Genomic DNA, 25,676 nt, shown 5'->3' with positions numbered 1-25,676 from the left:
TTTAACAAAATAATGTTGGTTAGTCCACAACTACTGTGCAAAAAACATCAGGAAGCCTGCCGGCTCCAAAAACGAACGGGAGGAAATACTCTCGATTTTTCATTCTAATTTAATCATCATCTTCACCACGATCATTTATGTTTATGTTCACCGAATTGACATGAAAGCACTGACAAATATGAATATACTGTCGTCAACTTCATTAAAACGTTATTAACGTGCCTAAACTCAGTAATTCACTAAAGCTATTTATATTTTAATGGAGCCTCATCAGGCAGATCAGGGTCCCGACGCGTAGCGGAGGGATCTTGATCAGCTGAAGGGTGTTATTTTCCCCATAATGACCAAGTCGCTCCACATTATCCCGCTTATTACATGACCACATTCTCAACAAAGTAACGACATGACTCCCAATATTAATTGAAATGCCTTTATGGATTTAGAAAATGTTTTTATTGATTTAAAAAATAGTTGTTGTATGTATTGAGTTAAATTGACATGCATCCGCTAAGGCCAATCAGCCACAGCTCTCTCTCTCCCCCCCCCCCCCCCCCCGGACTTCAATACAGCTACACCATTGTTTGGTTTCCATGGTAGCGCGTCTCTTTAGTAGCGTGGGGATTGTTCACAGAAAACAGAACAAGAATCGACAACTCCACCCTCTGCTCACTCCTTTCCTGTAAAATACAGGTCCAGCCAGGCAAAACAGTGCACTTCTCTTTCCCGCACTACTGTGACAGACCATGGGGCTGGGTCAGCCACTAACATATTCAGATTTCTCTATTCAAAAAGAGAAATATGAACGTTAGTTTTTAACTGAAATGATCAAATAAAGTCAACATTTCACAGTGTTTACAAACATTGACCATACCGTTCACCAGCCCCACCCCCCTATGCCTATGTATGTTGCGAACATACATAGGCCCCTGTGATCTCTCTTCTCCAGCAGTCTGGTTTGTGTTCGCATATTTATGCTGTCGCAGTTCCTGTTGTTTCTATCACGCATTGCCGGTATGAAAGGGTCTGTGCCGGAAATATCAAACATTTAATATAAGTGAAAAACAATGAACAAGACTTAACGTATTCATCATAATTAATTATATTTATTCCGTTTGGATGTAGGATTTTTGACTTTGTTTAGAGCAGTGATCTTCTCTTCCTCTCTGGAGAGCTAAGCGCTGTCAGACCGGACCTAACCCTGAAAAGTATTATCATCTGAAATTAATCATTATGTTATTAGTATTACATAAATATAAGTATTTGTACAACTTGTATTTATAAACACTCCGTTGTAATTATTGATGCATAAATGTGTTCATCCATTCAATGTGGCATCTGCTATAATGGGGTTAATGTATGATATTACTTTATGATAATTACATTTTAATTTTATTAATTTCTTATTTCATAGAAACTTATCAAACATGTAATTAAAGAATGGTGATATCAGTGATAGATGTTAAGGACTAACGTTTATAATAAATAGCCTAGTATTTATCCATATTCATAATAAGTAATGTAAAAGGTTCATAAAATAAAAACACAACACTGTCATTGCAAGTCACACTCAGTTGACTTTTATGTTCAACTGCTAAATTCGTTACTGATAAAGAAGGGCTTCTAACTAGTTACCTTAAATAAACTCACCAATCACGTAAAATGATAAAATACGGCGAAGATATTAAAATATATGTGCTTCCATTTTTCATACTTTTGAAATATATTTGTATTAACTTTATATCATCGTATCTCCGTGTTTACTGGGTATTTTTTTGCATGAAACAAAGACTGGCATAGTTTCAAGCCAGTACTTGTAAGAGGGTATATTTTGGTTTTACTGTATTCCTACACTACACATTGTTCTTGGATTTTTACACCCTTGGATTTTAAACAAAGTCACGTGACCACAACACTATTATAATTAATATATAGGCTATTTGTATTTATTTTAGGATCTTAAAATCAGACCTGTTTTTTAAATGAAATCTGACGGCAGGCAGCTCTGATCACCTATGACAAATGTGCCACACCTAATCAGCCACAGCTCCCTCTATGCCAGGGGTCTTCAACTAAAATTCAACGAGGTCCAGTTAGAGAAAATCTCCCCATGCAAAGGTCCGGAACATCAAAATGTCTAACTTGCTTTATGAATTAGTGTGATATATATTGAAGTGACCTGTAGCTTTATCAACGTCTGCATGTAATCAACAGCTGATTGCCAATCAAATAAAGAAAGTACAATTCAAAAACAACTATTTATTGTCAATTAACATTGAACTATACAGACATACAGTAAACACTGTGGATATGTGTAATGTTCCTCTCGGGCTGCATTTAAAAATAAAATAGAGAAAATAAATAAAATAGCTTTTGAAAATGTGTGCATCTTAAAAGTGCTTAATTTTAGATAAATAAAATAAAGTGTAGCAGCAGCTTGAGTTTCCCTTTTTCTTTGTTAACCGTTTCACATCATGACTTAACAGTTTCAGACGATTATAGAACAATATCAGTCTTTACACATCATAACAATTGAACAGTTTAAAAGTTTCTCTTTCTTTCCCTCTTATATTGCAGTCCCTCACTCACTTTTTTTAAATTCAGTGCGAGAATTGAGCTGGAGCTTGTCCTGCCAGGAGTTTGTAAATCTGGGCTGAAATGGTGTCAGGGCCATTCTCATACACACATGCAGGTGCTCATTGGTTACAGTGATGCAAACACAGGTATGGTGAAAAAAGAGAGAACTATTCGAAGCAGAAAAAAAACGGCATAATATACCATCTGACAAAGGCCTTTGCTATAATGCTTCAATTAACTGGCTATTCTTTATAATATACTCAGATCAATAGTTATAAATCAAGGGTTTTTATTATTATTTACAGCAGGGGTGGGGAACCTTTTTCCTTTCAATTTTTACAACATCCTCCGAGGGCCGTACAAATGATTGAACTCAACCTCTGCTTAAAAATAAATAAAATCACAGCCCATTCATTTGGCCTTTCTTTCATGCTGTGCAAAGAAAAAGCAACCTCTTAATCCAGATATCTCACTATGACTCGCGCATGCATGTGAACGGTGTGGCATGACCACCAAAACAGAAAGATATGGACACAAGATGTGTGCAAATGTATTTAGTTTCCTATCCATGTGAACATGATTTAAGTGGGGGGGACCTAACCTCCTCTAGGGGGGTTCATATATTTGTAAATATTGAAGTTAAAAGCATCAATCTGGTGCATTTTGAGAGCAACATTAGGAGATCTATGGATACATCTCTCAACACCCATATGAAACAGAACTGTAAGCAGATTTTTCTTTTTGGATATTTTACAAATCACTCCCCTTTGTTTTAAACTCTATTCTTGTTATTTTTAACAACTTTTTTGTTACTGTCATATAGTATTTTATACCTGTTTTTCATTTAGTCTCGCGGTGGACCCGTTCAAATCCAGTTTTGGACAGTCTGCCGTGGTTCCATTCCATTTCAAGTGCTGTTCGAGGCTCGGCGTAACCCTCGGAGCACACTCTCCAATCACAGAGCTTGAGGACTATCACGGGGTTTGTCAAACCACATGGTGTAGTCCAAATGATAGCTGGGGATTCTGGGTAGTGTAGTGTCTTCTGCCATCCTTTACTCCGAAAACATATTTGTTTCTCCGAATCGAAGAGGAAAAATACAAAAGCATTGCACACAATTTAAACCAATCAATGTTGTGTAATTAACAAGGATAATCTGGTGTTTTTTAGTCGATGAGTAGTGCAGATATCACTGTAAAATCAATCGACAGTAAGGGGAATACTTACTTCCGGGTGTACAATTCTCCGTTATCCAATGGGAATGGACGCTCACATTGCCTTTTAAGGGCAGCCGACACAAACGAATGCCGTGCTTCCATGAGCGTCAAATCCCGACGCAGATGGGAATACATTGCAATCAGTTGAAAGCTATTTGCGTCCCTGTATGAAGCTGAAGGAGCCTCGGAGCGTCACAACTGCACGCCACGGACACTGACCAAACGTCACTCCTGGACGATTATAGAGTGAGAGTGTGTTGAACCAGCAGCTTCCTTCCGGGTTTTAGGATGCGTCACTGCACCACTATAACACACATCCACAAACTTCACAGCGGGCGGATCACGAAAATAAAGCCCACCTTTTAGAGGGAAGATGTGATTGGTCAATTGTACTGTCATTTGACATTACTCTCGCATTGAGTTACTATAGCAGGCCCTCTGTGAATGTACAGAGGGACCAACAAGCTCTCCCGTCTTCACTAGAGATGGCAAATTCGGATCCTTTTACGGACTCAGGGTCTTCTGAGTCAGTCATTGAAGAGATCCGGATCATACGAGTCATTTGAGTCATATGAGTCAGCATCACCAAGAGCGTAGAAATCCTACCGGCGAATCTGAGTCTGCTGTTGACTCGTGCATGACGACGAGTCTGCTGGATCTCTGAGTCAGGATTTGCGAATCTGAGTCTGTGAAGTTCCGCTGACTAACTCGTAGGCTACTGGTCTCTCTCGATCATTGTCCTGGATTCACGGATTCCGCGATTTTGATTAAGTCCATTATGTTTCCGGCTCTAAATGAAGTTTCAGTGTATACTTCTAACAAAATTGTCATGTTGTGCAACAGTCTCCTGCGTGTCATAGCTGCATTTCCAATAAGGATCTTACTTCGCAAAACGTTTATTTTGAACATAGCACACAAACAATGACAAATGATGGAGAATTGCAAAACAGTTAGAATATATAAAATGTCTTAATTATACAATTATTTTTATTAAATTAAAACACAATTGTGAAAAATTAGCTTAAGTACAGGAACATATTAAAATAACTATATACATATAATGCAAAAATCAAGCATATCTTTTGCCAACAACTAGGGATGATCCGATCGCCAATTTCGGGGCCGATCGCCGGAATCAGTATCGGCTGATACCGATCGCCGATCCGATCGAGTGGGCGGGGCCTAAATGGAAGATTTAAACATCACTTTAAATCTTCCATTTACAGTGATGTTTAAAACTCAGTTAATGGGGCTCATTCACTGGAGCTTCCACAAACAACAATCAACTTAATTATTACATTCAAATGATGTACATTATTCAAGTTTACATTCACTTTGGAGAATAACACGGGAGAAATGAGCGGAAGCGTTCTCTTTTCCTCTCTCCCTCTCTCTCTCTCTCCTGACAGCCTGTCAGTATCTCATGCAGCTCACTGATCCAGTAATGAGTGACCCGACAATGAAGAATACATATATTTATAATAACTAGTTTAGCTTGTTCCAGAGGTGGATAAAATAGCTAAATGTGTTAGGTCTAACTCTTACGGTACGTCCACACAGCAGCTTTTCAAAAATCTTGAAAATCTTGGAGCTGGGCGTGTCTGAAAGCTTGGGGATTTTTTGCGAGCAACGCGACCAATCACATGAATCTCCCGCCCCCGACATACAAAGCAAAAAACCCCGGGGATTTTATGCGAGCAATATATATATATAAACTCCCCAAACAGGTGAAAACCTACCAGTTTCACCCACTGTCTCTGCCACCTCCCTCCATGCCTGGTTCCTCCGGTTTGTATCCCGTTAATAGTTCTGGTCGTAAAGAACCGGGTGATTTGCTTCTGTAATTTGTCGTTTGGAATATGAGGAAATGAACTGCGGTCTGGTTCTCCCTGTGTGTGTGTTTCGCTGCGCTTACCGGTCCGGCGGGCGGAGCTGCAGGATTTCTGCTTCACACACGTTGCATACCGCTATTTTACTGTCTTTTTCGGACACCTTAAAATAATGCCAGACCGGTGAAGCCATTTTGGCGAGCTTGTTTTGCCGCACACAGAGAAAAGTGTCATGTATTTTACGTCATGCAATCGGCTCTCGATGTTGCTTGCATTGTCAGTGACACAGGCTGCAATTTTGTCTTGAATGCCCCACTCTTTTGCAACCCGGCTCAACTCTTGCGCCAGATTTTGGCATGTGTGCTGCTCTGTGACAACAAAACAGTCCAGTAAATTGGATCTAAGTTTAAAGTCAGTGATATAGTGGCATGTCACTGACATGTAGCTTGTTGTTGTGTTGGAGGTCCACCAGTCTGTTGTTAAACATACAGCAGGAGCAGTCTTAATCTGCTCTTCAATGTCAGCTCTGACCTTTTCTAAAAAGTTGGGCAGCATCCGCTTTGATATAGTGCCTCTGCTTGGCAGCACATACGATGAGTCCAGTGCCTCTGTGCTCTGAACCCCCTGTCTTCAACAATTGAGAATGGTTGACAATCAGTGACTATCATTTTAACCAAAGCCCGGTCCACTTTACTCTGTTGCAGTGGTTGAATGGGCTTTTTTATAAACCCTCCCATAGTGGTTTGTCTTGGCCTTTTTCTGGCTGCTTGTGGTGCTGTGGTGGTGGCTGTTGCAAGTTGAGTTGCTGTACTTTCCACACCTGAATCTGTGCAGGTTGATGCAGCAGATGCTGTTGCAGATGTTGTCGCTGCTGCTTCTGTTGTTGTCTGTTGAGTGTCTGCTAAAAGTGCAGTGGGGTGCTTAGTTTTTAAGTGCCTCCTCAAATTGGATGTGCTCCTTGCATTAACAGATATCAAGTTTTTGCAATACTGCAATCTTGCTTGTGCCTGATTTACTCCAACAAAATGCATCCATATATCACTTCTTTTCCGAACAAACAATCCTCTTATCTTTAGCAAATAATCCTCTGTCACTCTCTCTTCTCTTGTCACTTCTGTCTGAGGTGTTTCACAGGAGAATCTTGATCGTGGGGCATGGTGACAAGTGGGTGGAGGGGGACTACCACCTAACCTTCCAATCAGAAAGGTCTGTTATTGGGTCAAGGGGGCTGGTCAACAAATCACCACTGCAACAACTTCACCCAGTATCTCCACCCATGATAAAATAACTATGAAAAATAAGAAATTAATTAAAATGAACATATATACATATGTGTAGTGCTGCGTACCTGGACTCACATTCAGGTTCAGGTCCGGACTCAAGTCCAGAGGTTCAGGTTCAGGTCCGGACTTATAAGTCCGGACCTGAACCCATGGCTTGTGTCAAGTTGTGCGAGTAACTAAAGTGAACTTATTGTGAGCTAATTATCAATTGAAATTAACTCATAAACAACTGAAATTCAAACTCGTCAGGTTTATTGCGCTCCCTTCCAACTTGTGTCTACATTTCTCTAAAAAGTACAAATGTAAAAAAAACACTTTTTTCCACTTAGTCTACAAATGACTTATGACAGCAACTACAGTGAACTACTACAAAGTTCAATATAATAATAATGTTTACATTATACAGTACATACTACATACATAGTGATGTACATACATACTGTTAGAAATTAAAATCAATGTTGATATGGCGTAATTTTGAATTAAATACACTATTTAATTTAAATCAGTTTTATTCTGAAAATCCGGAAGTTCACACTATTTACTTAATACTTTTATTCTGAAAATTCGTCACTTCCGGTTATCATTAGCATGTGGGGAAATGCTACGTCTTCAAACCGTGAATCGAAGGTGAAATGACATGTGATGTTGTACACTGAGCACACTGGGATGAGCACTCATTTATTGACACTGAATCACGTTTATCAGGGAATGTTTAAATAACCACAGACACCAGAATATACGTAAGTGCTAGTTTTTTTGCGAGTCCAAGTACCGGTTCCTGACGTTCCGGTTTTAACCGGACTTGAACCGAAACTTTTTACAAGTCCAGTACCGGTTCGGCGTACCGGTACGCAGCACTACATATGTGGGTCATGAAAACAGTGTGTATGTACTGTAGATATAATCATATGCCCCCTCCCCCCACTATTTACTCATGGACTGCGTAATCATTGCAATACTGGTGTTTGTATGTGTTAAATGTGTGTAAAGTGGTGTCTTTTGCTTTAATAAAAAATTTTGATCACAAAAAAAAAGGGTCATTTTGCGATTTTGCGAATCTCAGTCTGCTGTTGACTCCTGCATGACGACAAGTCTGCTGGATCTCTGGATCTGCTGCTATACGGTTACGGCTCTGAGTCCGCACGAGTCTGCTGTGTTTTGCACAGTGAGTCAGGATTTGCGAATCTCTCAGTCTGCTGTTGACTTGTGCATAATATAGCCCCGAGAGCCGGGAGCTGGAGGAGGGGCTGCAACATGTTACTGTTAAATCTCTCCCCACTTTTGGCCACACCCCCTAAGTAAAATGTCTTCCAGGCCGCGGCTATGCTCGTGCAGATGACGAGTATGGATTATCTGGATCTGCTATGCTATTACGGTTAGGAGCCGTAATTTACGGTTAGGAGCCATAATTTACGGCTCCTCTGAGTCCCCACGAGTCTGCAGGAAGTGTCACTGATCTGCGTCCCCTGAGCCAAACGATAACTTCTGGAAGCTATCCTACTTGCTAAAGGGTAGGTAGATGGACTGGGGTACGTTGTAATGTAATTTTACATGTTATAAGGAGAGTAGCGAGTGACGCAATTTATAGTTTTAATTTGTACGTCAAACTAGGTGTAGGACTCAAAGGACTCGGGTTAATGGAGAGGGGAGACTCGTCACGACCAGCTCATTTCTAGGTTCCGGGTTAATGATCCGGATGAATCAGGACTCGCCCATCACTTGTCTTCACATAACGGTACGTCCACACAGCAGCTTTAGACAAATCTTCCACCGCTTCCAACGCTTCTCTTCCCATTGACTTTGAATGGGATGACGTCACTTTGCCTCGCTTTTCGCCGAACTGCATTGTGGGGGAGCGAAGCGAAGATTTCCAGGATTCAAAAGTTGAGCAATGTTCAACTTTTGAAGCTCAGCTGGAAGCGTCAGCCAATCAAACACGTTTATGCAAATCTGACAGTAGAAGCGCTAGCCAATCAAACCACGTGTAAGCAGGGAGAACCATTCATTTCCTCATATTCCAAACGAGAAATTACGGGAGCAAATCACCCGGTTCTTTACGACCAGAACTATTACTGGGATACAAACCGGAGGAACCAGGCATGGAGGGAGGTGGCCAAGACAGTGGGTGAAACTGGTAGGTTTTCGCCTGTTTGGGGAGTTTATATATATTGTTGGAGTCTACCGGACCAGGTCCGTCCTCCGCGCAGATCGTTTGGATATGGCCAGAGCGGGGTCGCCGTCCGGATCTGCCGATGACCTTTCTTAGTTCTGAGGGAAAAGGAATTGTGTCCTAGACACTATTCTCTGTTAGCTGTACAAAACTAGACTTTGCACTCCAATGGATTGTTTCTTCAAATAAGCACTTTATTACACAGTTCAACAAAGATATATCAATCCATACTATACCACAAAACGCCAGCGCCTTGGACCCCTTCTTGAGTTCCCACCGTGACAAGCTCGTCAGTGTGAGATCCCAGTTGAAGTGAGTCCCGAATTCTGAATATATCTTGTTCTTTATAGTATTTGCTGTGAAGCCCCCACCTTTGGTGCTCTCTGTGCTGCAGTCTGCCTTTTCTGCCCAGCAACACCCAGTTTTAGCTAAGGTCAGGCCAGGGCCATACTCCCTTTTTTTCTAATTACCTGTTTTAACTGGTTTTCTCACAAGACAGTTGCGCCTGGTGAAGATCAGGGCCCCACATACCGTACCATGGTGTTCTGTCCTTGAAGATAACAGGATGTAGCCGGCAGTAAACTTTAACACGTTATTTTTCCACTCAGACAGCTCAATGTTTTTAGCGTTTCCTATAACAGGATTTACTATATCTTATATTCACAGTTACTTTTTGCCTTATCTTTATCCTTCAATCCCCCTTTTGCCCCATTCTAATGATTGGGGCAACAAAACAACGCTATTGTTTATGTACATTTATGTCAGCTGTTTTAGGCTTCTGTCTCTCTTTCCCACATTCTGCCATACGGTGGTACTGGTGGTGCTGTCGGGAAAGTGTCCATTGCTGCTGCTTCTTCTTCGCCTTCCTCAATGTCTGGGTTGTTTTCTAAGGATAGCAAGGCGAGTTGTTGGCCCAGGGGAGTAGAAGGTGCTATGGCGGTACTAATTATTTTGTCCACCATTGAGCGGATACATGGGATGCAGCAGCACCCGCACAAGGTCAAAATTGCTGCAAACACGGCCATTGATATCTTGTGTAGTTTCATTTTGTGGGGAATTTGGATTACTACTTTGGTCAATGATTTGCCTCCCCCTTTCACCCACTATGATAATGATTATTCCAACAATGATGAAAAAAAAACAAAGTGTTAAGGCCAAGCAATAGAGGTGTTGGTTAGGTCCTTCGTTTTTCTTGTAAAGGTTCTTTGGTGTATCAGTGTAGGTGAGTGTCTCTTGTGTGGTGTGTGTATGTGATGCGTGTGGTGTACCGCCTACTTTGGGGGAGCGGTCCCTTGTTGTGCCTCCTCGCCGGCTGTTATCTCCTGGGCTGTCGTTGGTTCTCCTGTTGTCTCCTCCTCCTCGGAAGTTGAGTCGATGTCCACACTTGGGGGTTGGGGGGCTTCGGTTGTTTGCCTGATGTTCAGTTGGCCTAGGTCCTGGATGGTGTCAGCGAGGGTCCTGGTAGGTGCTGGTGCTTCCACACACCTGCTCCAGTGGTACCACGTGTCTCCTTTTCCGTCTACTCTGACTGCATGATCTGTTCGCTGGGTTACCTTGAGTGGTTCAGAGAACCTTGGAGCACACCACTTGGGTTTGATCGTCTTCAGGCGGACGTCTTCAGGCGGACGTATTCAGCGTCCCTGCTGCCCTCAGCTTCCTCTGTGTGTCCTTTGGCTCTGGCTGCTGTGGATTCGTCCGCGAACTCACAGCGTAGGCCCCTTTTAGGCCGTCCTGGCTTGCCGTGTCTTTGTCCCCCCGATCCGCTTACTGCGGATTCTGGGCTGCCTGCTAGAGAGATGTCTTTCAGATCCTCCTCCTCCGGCCCGCTGATGGCGGCTTCCGGGTCGATGCTGGAGAGATGTCTTCACGATCCTCCTTCTCCGGTCCACTGATGGCTCCTTCCGAGTCGACCTCCTCTGCGAGGGCCCCGTCCGTCCTGATGTCGTCCCTGGTCCTAGCAGGTGGTTTCCCCGCCGCACACTGGCACCAGCTGTCCCCCTTTCCTCCTATGCGGACGGCATGAGAGGTCCGCTGGGTCACTCGGTCGGGGCCGGAGAGCCACTTTGTCCTGATGACCTTCAGCCAGACGAACTCCGCTGTGTCGGCCTCCTGGGTCCCCCTTTTGGCGCCAGCAACCTGTGTGGAGAAATCTGATACAAATCCCTCAAGCCTACGCTCAGGGCTCCTGGGCCCTCAGCTTTTTGATCCTCCACTGCGTATGAATACAGAATTCCAACAAACTATCATCAAATGTCTTTCTATTATGAATTTAGATGAAATGTATATCCCCATAATGACCTAAACAATAAAGTTTATGGCTTTTACTTCTTTACCAGGCTAGTTACATCATGTTGTCTAAATTAAATTCTGTGTCATTACATTACTATGTTTTAGCTTTAACTGTAATATGTTCTTTCTACATTTCAAACCTCAGTTACTTTAATACCTGTTGAAATATTACAAAATGGTTTCATTATCACAGGTCAACTTCTTCAGTATTCCATTCTGGAATTACATCTCTCACAGTAGCCCCTAAAATAATGTGTTAGTCCAAAAGCATGCTTGATAGTCATTGTTTTAAATCATGCAGTTGCACTGATCACATGCAGACATACACTCACACTGTCAGGTTGTAAAGTCAAGTTTGGTCAGGTTCACCCCAGAGTCAGTCATTGTCAGTGCCTTCTCAAGTTACACTGTCGGTCAGGGTCAAAGGTCATTTGGTCTCAGTCTTTGTGTCGTGCTCTGCAGAGACTTTGACATGTCAGCATAGGCCAGTATCCTTTGTCTACAAAAATGTCATATATGGAGCGCCATCATTTATTAATTCACGATTACAACTATATTTTTCAAGATATCTCCAACCCCTCATTGGAACAGCTGTTTCCCACATTCCCTGCAACTTGGTACAAAACTCACTTCAGAAACTTGTGTCTATAATTATTTTCTTGAGTCAAAACATTATCAGGATCTGTAAAGCTCTGCTATGTATTTCATAACTCATTATATTAATTTATCTTCAATTCTGGTGCACTTAAAGAACAATGTTACCCTCTTTAACAATGCGTGGAACCTTGGGTGTCCGAACATGCAACAATTACTCCCTACTTTATCAAGGATTTAAAAACAGAAGTCATTTCGTATGTCCATCCGAAAGCCCTCCTATGGTAATAACTATGCCACAATGGTGAAACCAGCACCTCAAATTGAAATACTATATTTTGTTTAGAACTAGCTTTCCCTTCAACATGACCTATATAAAGAAATATTTGTCTGATCTTATAGAGCTGTTACTAAAACTCTCCCTTTGAACTGATCAATACTGTAACAAATTATAACACTACCAAATTCACACTTGAATAAAAACTCTAAAAGAATAATTTGTAAACATGATGAAAAGGGTTCTACTCTGTACTCCTAACTCCCAAACACCCACTACTTAAAGTCTAGTGCATACCTCCATCATGCCCTCCCCCTCCCTCATCAGTGTGTTTTAGGATGATTTTTCACTTCACTTTAATAGTTTTCTCTTTACCGCTATTTTTATTTGCCAATTGATTAATTCATGGTTAATACATCTTCTTATCTTCACTTATTTATCAAGTCAATTCAAGTTCTTTACAATACATTAGTAGATACCTTGTGGAGTATTCACAATAACTAATCCTCTCTAGGGTATGAAATCCGTTTATCTTTTGTTCATGATAACAATGGTATAACAACCACACATTTTACCCATAGCTAGTTTCTATAACAAGATTATTATGTGTGACATAATAATCAGATGTCTTGTTTGCTAAACAAGAATATTAAACTTTAATCTTTTCAGTATTCCAGACCATCATTTAAACAAGCAGCCTCCTATCTAAACACTAAGCATTAAGGTTTCTACACCACCCCCTGGGAAACTCTTGCACAATTATGCTGTAAAATCATTGCATCATTCCTCCAGAACAATCTGAGATAAGCATGTCTCAAGATCTTGTCATAATGAGCACAGTCAGTGATGCAGCTGTAGTCAGTGGCAGGGTCCCCAAAAAGCTAGGACCGGCCCTGGTCAGTGGGCTCCAAGGAAACTCTCCCTGGCTTTGGGATGAGGGAAGGAATCACTTGGCAGACACACGTTGTCGGCTGTACAGCAGAAATCCCCCAAAACCGCAGTACCTCTTCACACCACTGTTGCCTTGACAACGAGGCACAAGCATAATGTCAATATCTCCGATGCGTTCTTTGCACACTTCTTCTGTTCGCAGTGAGCAACTCTTCACCAACACACTGATTCAGAGAACCCAAAAGGTGGTGCAGAACTATCCAATGCTGTTGTAATCACATCCAGCCACTGAGAAAAACTCCATTTAAATCTCTCTCCCAACGGGTTGCAAAATAAAACGGCTGAGGTCAGGAATGCTGAAACATGTGAGTGTTAAAACAAACTAATGATGATAGTAGTCTGCCTATTCTTTATTACTTCAGTTATAAGTTAATAGGCAAAACAAAGACACCCTCCTTAACCACTATACTAATCTTTTATCTACTTGGTTAATTCTATTCATTTTCAAATTGTTTATCTAAGTTGTGTTACAAGCATGGTGAGGTTGTAACGGAATACAAATAACTGTATTCAATCCGCGCCGTATTTGAAAGCTGTAATGAATTAAAATCAATATTTAAGGACGTAATATAAATTAAATATATTGTTAATCTAATTACTGTTTTATTGTGAAGGCATCTCTGGTGAACAGCAGCCTGTGGCTTTTATTTTGAAAGGCCGTTCCGGAAATATACTCCGTAATGTGAACAGTGAGTTTGAATTCTATAAACACGGAAAGTTACGATAACAATCGTTCTAATGCATTAAATAAAGTCATGAAAGAGACAAGGAGGGGAAAAGGCGTGTGGAAGTAAGCAATGAACTGAAAATGCCACCAATCCTCTGTTTTAACGTGAACCACTTTTTACTTTCCCTTAACGTTACTGTATCTAATATAATTTTTTCCTTGAAATATAATTAAGTACAATCCTTAGTTAATGACAAATACCATGACATTCACAATGTAATGCAATGGTACCAATCAGTTCTCAAAACCACAAAGTGACGTAACTGTATCCTACAAAAACTATGCTAAAAACAGCAAATTATAGTTTCTTATTTATTTCAATATCTACTACTTCAGCTCCCACATTGATCTATTAATTCTCAATGTTATTCACTCCAACTTCAGACCACTCGATTATTCACACACTTGTTTTAAATTCAATGCTTTTTCTTCATGCATTTAAAGAGCTTACGAAATGAAGGACAATACTGTTCTTATTACGATAATATATATACTATTATTAATGGGAAATCATGTCATTCATGACAATATGCCCGCAGTATTTATAAATCGTGGTTTATTACAACTTTCCATGCTCACTTCCGATGTTACACGACCGCTCCGAACAAAACAGCTTTCGCCGGTTAGTGACGTCACGCACGTCACGAGTAGAACACCTGTTGAATAATACACTACCTCTGTGGCTGATGTCGGACTCTGGAGACAGAATCGAGTGACAGACAAGACTCATTTGGCGGAGATCCGATGCGGCAACAGAACACAGACTGGTATACATTTGACTTTAATTCATAGAGATTCTCAAAAAATAGTAAATAAATAATAATACATCGTAATGTAGCAGGCAAACTTGGCTCAGGCAACAGAACAGAGACTGGAACATACATTTGACTAAAATTCATAGAGATTCTCAAAAAATAGTAAATAAATAATAATGACTCTGCTGAAATAACCAGTTTAGATACATGTAGCTGGTCAGGCTGTTGTAAATTGACCAGCCAGTATATATTAGGCTGGAATGGTTGGCTGGAGAGGGGTTTTGGACACTTCAGCTGGCCAGGAGGGCTGGTTTATCCATCTATCACCAGCTTATGTTTAATAATAGTATTGAATATACCCTGCTGGGAGCTTACCAGGATTCCAGGTGACCAGCATACATTAAATACTGGTATGATTATTTAAACAAGAGAACATAAATATATTACAAAGATTCATTGTGTCATGTATTCTGGTATCTACAAAATAAAGACATTGTATAGTGTTCATAATAGTATTTTAATTTAATAAATAGCTAGTTAATATAATAAAATACACAGTAACAATACAATAATTATACAAATAACAACCAACCTGCAAATCAACCTACACATCAAAATAAATATATTATCTAAAACCGGTGCATTTGATTTAAAATAAAAGTAATACATAGAATTCAATATTTAAATGGTAACAAAAACCGTAACACTATGTATGATAAGAACAAGGCAACAAAGAAAGTGTTTTTGTTTTTCCTTGTTCATGTCCATAATGTTTCCCGTTGTGTAGCGTCCAGCCTTTCCCAATCTGACCTGCACTTCTGTCTGTTGAAGCCACTTCTTGAAGCAAACTGAAAAGAAATGTACAGATATAAGTACAATGTAAAAAGAAAACTTAATATTTACGTTAACATTTGGGCTGCTGTGGTTGCCAGAACCGTTAAAGTATAATACATTACAAATTACAGTTGGTTGGCATAGAGTCTAGACGTTACAGTCAACAATTGCTTATGGTGAATTACAATGGCAAAAACAAATAGAGCTAGTGTACACGGTGCAGCTGTATTATCTGGGAAATAGAAGAATCGGATCAGGATTCGGTATTGGCAGACAATCAATATCAAATGAATCGGATCATTATTAGCATCTGATCACCTTTGTCGACTTGCAGCCTAAATACAAAGATAACTCCACTCCTCTCCTACTACTCTTACCTCTAATAAGCCTTGGTAGAACTAGTGTCCGAGTCATAGGGTCCAGAGGCCTGTACTACGAAGCCGGTTCAACCTAACCTGGATATGTTTGAGTTAGCCGGTTGGCCTAATCCAAAACATACGTGCTCTCGCTAAACGGTCCTACGACGCAGGTTATCAAGTGGATCGCTCAAGCCAGCCGTGTCCTATCTAGTTAGGTGCGCGTTCACATGAAAGGGGTGGTATCTGGAGCATTCGACCAATCACAAACATGGAGAAGCGTACTGACAGTGCAGCGTCATACTAGTCAAAAATGAAGAAGTTAAACTTTAAACATCCATGACTTAAACACTTGATCCAGGATCAAAGCCACAGAGCTGCACCTGCAAGGTGAATACAGCTGGAACAGAACAAGTGTTTGAATGCTGTTGCGAGGTGGGGGTTTTTACAACCCAACTCCTCACCGCGTGTTGTTTTGACGAGTCCTGCTTGAAATCATAACAGGGAAGGAATTAGAAGAAACCAGGATACCAGTTAAACAATAATCCGTTTTAATTAAACAAAGTAGTATAATGCAATACGATATAATATAATACATTACTTATACAATTCAAAGAGTCATATAAGCAATGTGTGGAGTACTCCCGCCCTTATTCACGCCCTGCGGACATCCTATTCGTCTTGACAGCGTATGAAGAGAGAACTAACCACCAGAAAAACATTTCCCTAGTGTAAAGAAGGGGTGGCGTTTCATTGGGGAGATACCAAAACGCTATCTCACAGGGAAATCAGCGCCTAGCAGCTTTTAAAGCCACAGGTGTTGGGAAGGCACCTCATTAAAACTCAAGGAAAATGTCCCTCCCCATTTGTAAAACTTATCGATGGTTTAACCCAGAAAACATTATCAGGGATAATCTTTACACTCCAAACAGAAATCACCCTTAATTCTGCATCTTCCTTCTTCACAAATAGCTTAAAACACTCTTTTGATAAACAGGTAAAAAGTCAAAGAAAAAACTATTGTGCTCATCTATTTCTAACAAAAAAGGGAACATTGTTTCAGAAATCTATAAAAAACCTCTCTATATTGGAGAGGAAAAATGTACCTTTTGTTCCTTCAACTATTAACACACAGGAATGTATAAACTCACACATACTTATTCAAGATACATAGATTTCCTTAAAACCTGGCCTGCCAGAGATCTCAAACAGAATTTCCTCTCCCCACACCACACACCCTGTGCTGCATACCTCGACCTCCCCCACTGCAATAAAACTCATTTTTTACAGCCCTTTGTCTCTCGCCATTTTAGTCCTCACATTTATGAAAGGATCAAAACAGAGAAATCAGTATAAAACACAAACACAGGTATTGCTTGAACAGTATTCACTTAACTGCTACTATTTGATAATTACCAGGGAACTCAACAGACCTCTTTTAATGTCTGGAAAGTGCAACAAGACTTTCTGCCCTTTTACATGTATCACAGTTCTTTGGTACAATATCTCACATCAATTTCCACAATTCCCTCTTTTGCACTCTTAAAAAAAGAGTGCAACTTATACAAGGCACTTGAACCATAACTATTGTCGCTCCTCTCCACTGTGTTCATCTCTCAACATTATATTTAGAGCCCTTTAAACATTTAGAAACAGCCCTTCATAGCAATTTCTTATGGCAGAATGAGAGGGAGACCAAAAAATGTCAAAAAACTGCGTCCTTGTCTGCTGAGTCTCCATACTCGTCCTCCGAGACACAGGCCAACAGTGTCAGGAGGGGGAGAAGCAGCTTTTCCCTCAATGGTGGAAGTGATTAGTCTGACACATAATGAGCGGATGCACGGCACACAACAACACCCACAGGTTAGTCTTTGTCCATGGATATAACTCGAATGGTTTCATCAGACCCCTCTGAGGGCAGGATGGGCTGGTTACACGCAGCACATTTAGGCGCCAGGACCCTGTGGTAGTCTTTCAGACAGTAGATTTTATTCTCAGTGTCCACAGTGAAGGGCACTCCGTCCAGGCTCTCGTTGCAGATGACGCAGCGGAAGCAACCGGGGCGGTACAACTTCCCCAGGGCCTGCAGGCCTGCATGTCCATGATCAGATGTCCACCTGCGTTGCACTTGTCTGCAGACTGCTGGAACCCAGAGTACAGAAAGTCCTCTTCAAGAACAAAAACCCTTCCTGCGTCATAGTAGAACGCCTTCCCTCTCAGCCTTCGACTACAGGCGCTGCAGGTGAAGCAGCTGTCATGGTAGAGGCTGCCCATAGCTTGGCAGTGATGGCGGCTTCCGAGTCGATGCTGAATAGATTTCCTTTCGATCTTCCTTCTCCGGTCCGATGATGATGCCTCCTGGGACGACTGCTGGATGGATGTCCTCCCGATCCTCCTTCCCCGGTCCGATGATGATGCCTCCTGGGACGACTGCTGGATGGATGTCCTCGAGGTCCTTCTCCTCCAGTCCGCTGATGACAGCATCCGAGTCGACCTCCATGACGAGAGCCAGATGTCGTCTAGGGTCCTCGCAGGTGTTTTCCCCCGCCGCACACTGGCTCCAGTGGTTGACAGTCAGCCTCCTGCGTCTCGGGTCCCCCTTTTGGCGTCAACAACCTGTGTGGAGAAATCTGATACAAATCCCTCAAGCCTACGCTCCGGGCTCTGGAGCCCTCGGCTGTTTGACCCACCACTGCGTAGGCAACTTGGAGCCTGTTGGTGGGGTGTCTTAAAACAACAGATGTCTGTGCACAGGTTTTCTAAATTAATTGTTCAGAATCTTAATACTTGGACTGTGCCCACTAAATAAGAACCCCAACATCTTTAGGTAAACTAAATAACATATTTCAATAGCTCTGAATTTCTGACAAGCATCTGTGTTTATTTTTAAATGAAATCCCTGAGATCCCATTAAAAATCTAAATATGATTTGAACTGCTAATGTTTCTGGTAAAGAAACACACTAATGTTATGGATTCAAAAACAACCAAAATCACAATACTAACAAAGTGAATGGCTTCCTGGTGATACTGCTTCTACCCGTCAGTGCTTAGATATTATCCCGCTGAAAAAATGAATACAGAATTCCCACCAACTGTCATCAAATGTCTTTCTAAATGTAGATTTAGTATCCCCATAATGACCTAAACAATAAAGTCTATGGCTTTTACTTCTTTACCAGGCTAGTTACATGATGTTGTCTGTTGAAACATTACTCACCGGTCAGCCTCTCCAGTATTTCATTCTGGACTTACATCTCTCCCAGCAGCTCCTTGGCCACTGATTCTCTATCTGTGTTACCTGCTATAACTCAATCAATATTAGAGACATGTCAACATTCATCAAACAGTGTGTTATCCCCAAATATGGAGCAGGTCAATTATAAAACTGTCAATCAATGGTCAGATTGAACAATGGAGTTGTGCCAGCCGGTTCCTTTCAGTCCCTAAATAAAAAAAATGTACATTGTAAAGTTTACACTCCCCCTTTTTTACACATTCTCTCATGTGTAAACAAAATCCTGTATGGGAAGAAAACCTTCAGGTCATAATGGATTATAAGACAATACCAAACATTTTTCCAAATGTACATCCATTATTTCCACAATAAACACTTGAGAGTGTTTCTCTCCATCATTCAGTCCTAAAAGAAACAGAATCTTCATGTTTTAGTTTGAGTTTCACATTCTGCAAACAGCCACCTCCTGTGGGAGTGAAATATCAAGTAGGTTAGAAACGGTTTCCCCTTTTGTGCAATGTTAGGAAACCTCTCATTTCACACATTATTATCACACGAAAATAATGTGTTAGTCCAAAACATGCTTGATTAGTCATCGTTTTAAATCATGCAGTTGCACTGATCAGGTGCAGACATACACTCACTCACACTGTCAGGTTGTAAAGTCAGGTTTTGGTCAGGTACACCTCAGAGTCAGTCATTGAGAGTGCCTTCCCAAGTTACCCTGTCGGTCAGGGTCAAAGGTCAGTTGGTCTTTTTGGCCATGTGTCGTGCCCTGCAGAGATGTTCCAGCACAGGCCAGCATCCTCCGTCTATAGAAATCTGTATATATGGAGCGCCATCATTTATTAATTCACAATTACAACTATAATGTTCAAGATATCTCTGTTTTCCCAAATTCCCTGAAAAGTGTTAGCCAACAAATGTCACTTCCTTATTGTACTACTACTGCAGTTCATTAACACCTAATCAATATCAACACGTCTAATAGATGTAATTCAGAAACTTGTGTACATGACTATTATCGTGTGTCAAAACATTACTAGGATCTGTAAAGCTCTGCTATGTATTCCATAACTCATTCTATTAATTTATCTTCAATTCTGGTGCACTTAAAGAACAATGTTACCCTCTTTAACAGTGCGTGGAACCCTGGGTGTCCTGAACATGTAACAATCACTCCTTCCCTTATCAAGGACCTAAAAACAGAAGTAATTTCATCAATGGTTTGTAGCTGAACTTAGGAATCATCCCTCATGGTAGGTATGTTTTTACTTTTTAACATCTCTAAATGTCAGTTAATTACTAACTAAATGAATGTACATTAGGAGGTGGTGCCGCTAGTCCTCTAAACTCATAATCTGGTGCCGTGCGCTTCCTGTGAAGCTGCAAGTAAGATTTTAAAAACCACTGCAGGGTGGGTCGAGTGACCCCTCCTCCCTATTGGTCGTCAATAATATGCACCCTTCTAATGGGTGATTGAAGGCCCCACATTATTTCCCATTTCAGCATCAGCCCTATTTACTCTAAAATTACTTTTTAAATAGGAATATGTAGAAATGGAACAAATATTCAATCTTCAGAAAAGTTCTTAACCAATGTCTATCTGGTGACTAGCCAACATATTTTAAAATGTCAGATGTATAAAAATAAGCCTAAATACTCCCTTACCATCAAAGTCCAAATCTAGACACAAGGTGAACAGTTTTGGTAACGGACAATTTAATCTAAAAACAAAGCAAAATTGGACTTGTGTCCTTGTTATTTGTTCTTCAAAATACATTAGCAAATACCCTGCGAAGTATTCGCAACCTAACTAACCCTCCCTAGGATATGAACTCCATTAATCCCTTTACTCATAGTTAGTTTATATGTCTAAATTATTATGTGTGACCTAATAATCAGATGTCTTGTTTGTCAACCAAGAATATTAAACTTTAATCTTTTCAGTATTCTAGACCATCGTTTAAACAATCAGCCTCCCCTCTCAAACACTAATGTTATTGTTGTACACCCCCCTCTGGAAAACTCTTGCACAGTTATGCTGTCAAATCATCGCATCATTCCTTCAGAGTCTGAACCGTCTGAGACCAGCCTGTCTCAAGATCTTGTCACAATGTGAACAGTCAGTAATGCGTTGTCCTCTGCAGCTGTAGCCAATAGGATCAATGAAACTCTTGCACTGGGATGTCCTGAGGGGGAAGGCACCTCTGGATCAATGTGCTACAATCCGCAGACACCCGTTGTCCTCTGCACAGCAGGAGTCCCCCAAAACTGCTGTTCCTCTTCCCGCCACTGTTGCCTTGGCAACGAGGTACACGCAAAATGTCAAACCCTCCTCAGATGCGTTCTTTGCACAGTTCTTCTGTTTCTGTAGTGAGCAACTCTTCACCAACACACTGATTCAGAGTACAACCCAAAGGTGGCGCACAACTTTCCAGTGCCGCTGTAAATCACAATAAAACCAGCAACTGGAGATAAACTCAATTTAAATCTCTCCCCCAAAGGGTTACAAAATAAAACGGCTGAGTGTCTATATGGTCAGGAATGCTGAAGCATGTGAATGTTAAAACAAATCAATGGCAGTAGTCTACCCAGATTCTTTACTCCATTAACAGTAGTAAAACCACATTGTAAAATCTCTTTGTCTAGTTGAAGTCCTGCTTACTTCATTTTTAAAATCTTCTTTAATTTGAAACCAAAAAAGGTCTTTAATGGTATCAATTGTGGACTTCCTTAATATGAATTGTAAATGCAACATATGTTCTCTTTAGAACACAGATATGACAGTAGCTGCTGAAACTGGTTAATAGCAGTTTTCTGTCAACCTAGTTAAGCATGTTGTTGTTATATCTAGTAAATATATTTTTATTTCATGTTTACTCACAAAACAATATGACATTATTTAGAAACAAGTTTTACTCTCTCTGAACTCTTCAAAACATCTACTTCTCTTAACAACCTCCCGTTTACTTTCTACTCTTTCTTCATAAACTTACAAACACAATTAATGTCTACTAATGATATTATAAAAACACTAGGTGGAATAATCCACTATTATGTTCAATTTGAATCAAACTTTAACCTGCTTCATATACTCAGCAAACAGTATTATTACTTTCCCTCAACGTTACTGTATGCAATCAATGCCTTTGAAATATAAGTAAACTTCTCAGTAAATGACAAATACCACGAAATTCACAATGCAATGTTTCTTATTTATTTAAATATCTACGACACATTGATCTATTAATCTTCAATGTTATTCCCTCCTTTTTCAGAGGAAAGCTGTGAAGTGGGGGCTTTCTCAAACCCACGCCTCCAGCCAGCTTGACTTCGCAATCCTTTATCTGACTTTTCTCCCTTATCTTTGTTTAGGTTTCTATTTTTCATGACTTCTTAGGGTTTCGGACAGTGGCTTCAAAAGGAACGTGGCAGCAAGTGAAAGTCAAACATAAGAATATCGTGCAAACAGGTAACTTTATTGCAAGTCTTCATTTACAATAGTTTGCCTATGGAATATGATTTATTTCTGCTGCAGATTTAACTAACCAATAGTGTCCTAAAGAAGTTCACATTTGCACACCCCTAAACATCTACAGTAAAATCCAACATACACATTAATGCAGTATTAATATAAGTGTGAATGACAATTACAGAGAAACACAGGATAATAAGAATAAATAAATACATGTATGTAAACAGTATAAATAAATAAAATGTTTATTTATATGCAATTGCAAGTCCAAGAAAGCTCAAATAACCCAGAAGTATCTTATATTATAGTAAAACACTCAGAGGAAATTTTATACTAGTATTTTAAGGAATGTTGCTGATAATATTGACATGAGTATGACTTTAAATGTAGTATTTTGTACTGTAGTAGGAATATCTACAGCGCTAGTAATTTATCGGAGGTAAATGTCTTAGTGCTTCTTCCACCAACAGTTTTGCCTCTCAAAATGTTCTTGTGAAGCAAAAAGAAGACAGGTGGAGGTGCTGAGGAACCAGGGGGAACCAGGGACCCGTCGATGACCTCTGCAGAGGAGGACGTGCTGCAGCACAAAGACGGCCGGCTGAGAGTGGAGGTCCTTCCTGGGGGTGCCTTTATTGAGCCACTGACGGGGTCTGAAAGCTCTTTTATCAGTGGTAGGTGTATTTAATGTCTGAATAAAACTTGGTGAAGTATTTTCTATTATCTAACTCGATATTGTGCCCCACCCCTGCAGTCTCAGGCCATCCCGTCCTCCTCCTGCCGATAACTAAGACAGAACCAGAGAGTGTGAGCAGTGACGAGACTGACGTCAGTGACTCTCAGTTTGAAGGGGTAAGTACTTCTTAACATGTGTCACATTAGTGAAAGAACTGTTTAGATACCTACTTTGAGTAAAACCACTTATACCACAAGTTAAAGATCTACACACTGTAGAAAGATGTTACTGAGGATAAAGCTTAAGTAAAATCAATTTAATGTGCTTAAAGAAAATTAAAGCATAAAAAACGGTCCCCTTAAGAGTATCATTACTTATACGTTAGTATAAAAGCAGGATTTTACTGTTTGCTGAGGTGAAGCATGTTTAACCATGTTTTACAGAACTGTTAATAAGGATTAATCTTACTATGGATAACTTCCCACAGCCCACATTTGAGATCTTGCAACCATGAAATGTTTTTGTGCAACAATGTGCTTTCTTTAACATACTCTTCAATTGCAAATATCTTAATTTGTTAAGGCTTTCAAACAAAGGTAGTGGAGCAAACAGTACAAAATGTAGCTACGTCTTAAATATAGCGGAGGAAAAGAAGAAGGTGGCACGACAAGATTAGGCTCAAGTTTAGTACAACTACAGGACTTGAGTAATTGATTAATGTTTGTTTTTCTTATAGGTTTTGCATAATAGCAGCTTCCAGGAGAAGGCTAATTCAGCGTGTGCTACAACCGGTGGCAGAAGAGAAGCTGTGAGTTAAGTGTCAATACTGGGCTTTGGTACGATAACAGTTAGAGAAAACCAAAACCAATATGAGCTCATGTGTTGTTTCATTTGCTTTCAGAGGCATACAGAAGACATACGGGCACTTTACTGCAACTACCTAAAGAAGGAGATGGAGAACCGGGACCATCAGATGGCATACAGAGCACTGAAGATGAGGAAAATAGAGAAAGAAATGTTATTACTTGATAAGCAGATTATGTGACCATCGTCTTTTTTTTCTCTTTACTATTATTATATGTAAAAACAATATTTCAGGTTGGAGAATTGTAATAAATTGCCTTTGTCTGAATGCACTGAACACTAGTGATGTTACGTATTCGGAGCTTGTGTCGAGTAATCCCCGAAACTTTTTGTGAAGCATGTATCGAGGCTTGTATCGTTTTGGGCCAGTGACGTCATCGATGACAAACGAAGCCTCGCTGCCTGTCGATACCACGTGACTGCTTCACGAAGCGATTCAGATCGGTTGAACCACAACGCTCATAATACCCATGGATGTATAATAAGAACCATATTACCCTCCTGTACCCGGCCGGTGACACGATGGAATTAAAAGAGTCAGACCCTCACTTATATAGGTCGGAAAGTGTCATAAGTATAAATAGATACAAGCATAAATAAATGTAGGAATAAAAACATCAATACAGGAATACATATATTGCAGTGTTTTCAGGGAGCTGTAGTGTGTGTGCTGTGGCTCAGCTGGAAAGCAGTTGACTCATGACCGCAGTCCCCGGTTCAACGACTGAACAATACGTATTTTTGTTGTTTATAAAAGCTACAGCTAAATGAGATAATGTAGTTAACAAATGTATTCTTTGATATGGTTTAGCCTTTCTCAGGCTACAACATGGTTAAGTTTATGAATATTATTAAGGAATACAAATCCCTCTTTGCAATGTTTACCAGCCTCCTTAGGCTTTTCAATCACAATCATTAAACTGGAATAAATACAATATTGTTAACATGAAAATATGATTTTATGTCCGTTGTTTAGAGTTATTCTAAGGCTTTACTCAACAGGAACTCGGTATGAGATTGAGCACACTGTTGAGATGTCCAATCTGCCTGTTTTACACACTTTGACCAACAGGGGGGTTTGTGTTCAAATGAAGCCCATGAACCCTTTTGCGAACCAATTGGCTGGAAAGCTTCAAAGCTTCATAAGGCTTCATCACCATCACTACTGAACACTGCCAATTTTATTATTTGATGTTTGCTTTATGATTTATTGTCTAATCAAGTCTTCTTATTTTTTTTTGCATCGCAGCAACTCCATTTGCAACATCAACAAAGAGAATATTGGGGACAAGAACAAGGGAACACACATTTAACAGTAACAAAACATTACTTCACTCAATACAAAATGTTCATTACCTTTCATACACATTTCTAGTGAGATTTAATGATGTATTTGACTGGTCAACATTAGAGAGCTTCAGTGTAACCTCATTAAATCGTGGGACTCTAATCTATAAGTAACCATTTATTTTCGCTATCCAGGAAATGGTTAGGGAGACAATGTTGAATGTTGGGCAGCCTTGCACGTATTAATGTTATTTTGGTCGGATAAGTCTGTTGCTTGT

At 40.3% G+C, this 25,676-nt stretch overlaps 1 protein-coding gene across 1 annotated transcript; it reads left to right on the top strand.

The window, feature by feature from the left end:
* Positions 1-21,264: 21,264 nt before the first annotated feature.
* On the top strand, positions 21,265-24,578 carry LOC139433319 (uncharacterized). The gene is made up of 5 exons (XM_071202269.1): positions 21,265-21,410; positions 23,073-23,245; positions 23,326-23,423; positions 23,984-24,055; positions 24,149-24,578. The coding sequence occupies exons 1-5, from the start codon at positions 21,265-21,267 to the stop codon at positions 24,290-24,292; spliced, it is 633 nt and encodes a 210-aa protein (XP_071058370.1). The 3' UTR covers positions 24,293-24,578.
* The last annotated feature ends 1,098 nt before the right edge of the window (positions 24,579-25,676 follow it).

This window comes from Pseudochaenichthys georgianus, unplaced genomic scaffold (genome assembly GCF_902827115.2).
Source record: "Pseudochaenichthys georgianus unplaced genomic scaffold, fPseGeo1.2 scaffold_1916_arrow_ctg1, whole genome shotgun sequence".
Taxonomy (NCBI): Eukaryota; Metazoa; Chordata; class Actinopteri; order Perciformes; family Channichthyidae; genus Pseudochaenichthys; species Pseudochaenichthys georgianus.
Note: the sequence above shows the minus strand (reverse complement) of the source record. Positions and strands in the feature narration are given on the sequence as shown.

What these genes read in the sequence shown, in the direction of transcription:
- LOC139433319 (XM_071202269.1), top strand. Translation starts at nt 21,265, where the DNA reads ATGAAACTCTTGCACTGGGATGTCCTGAGGGGGAAGGCACCTCTGGAT. An exon ending in ACTGTTGCCTTGGCAACGAG is followed by an intron (nt 21,411 to 23,072) that starts GTACACGCAAAA and finishes GTTCTTGTGAAG; the next exon opens with CAAAAAGAAGACAGGTGGAG. An exon ending in TGAAAGCTCTTTTATCAGTG is followed by an intron (nt 23,246 to 23,325) that starts GTAGGTGTATTT and finishes CCACCCCTGCAG; the next exon opens with TCTCAGGCCATCCCGTCCTC.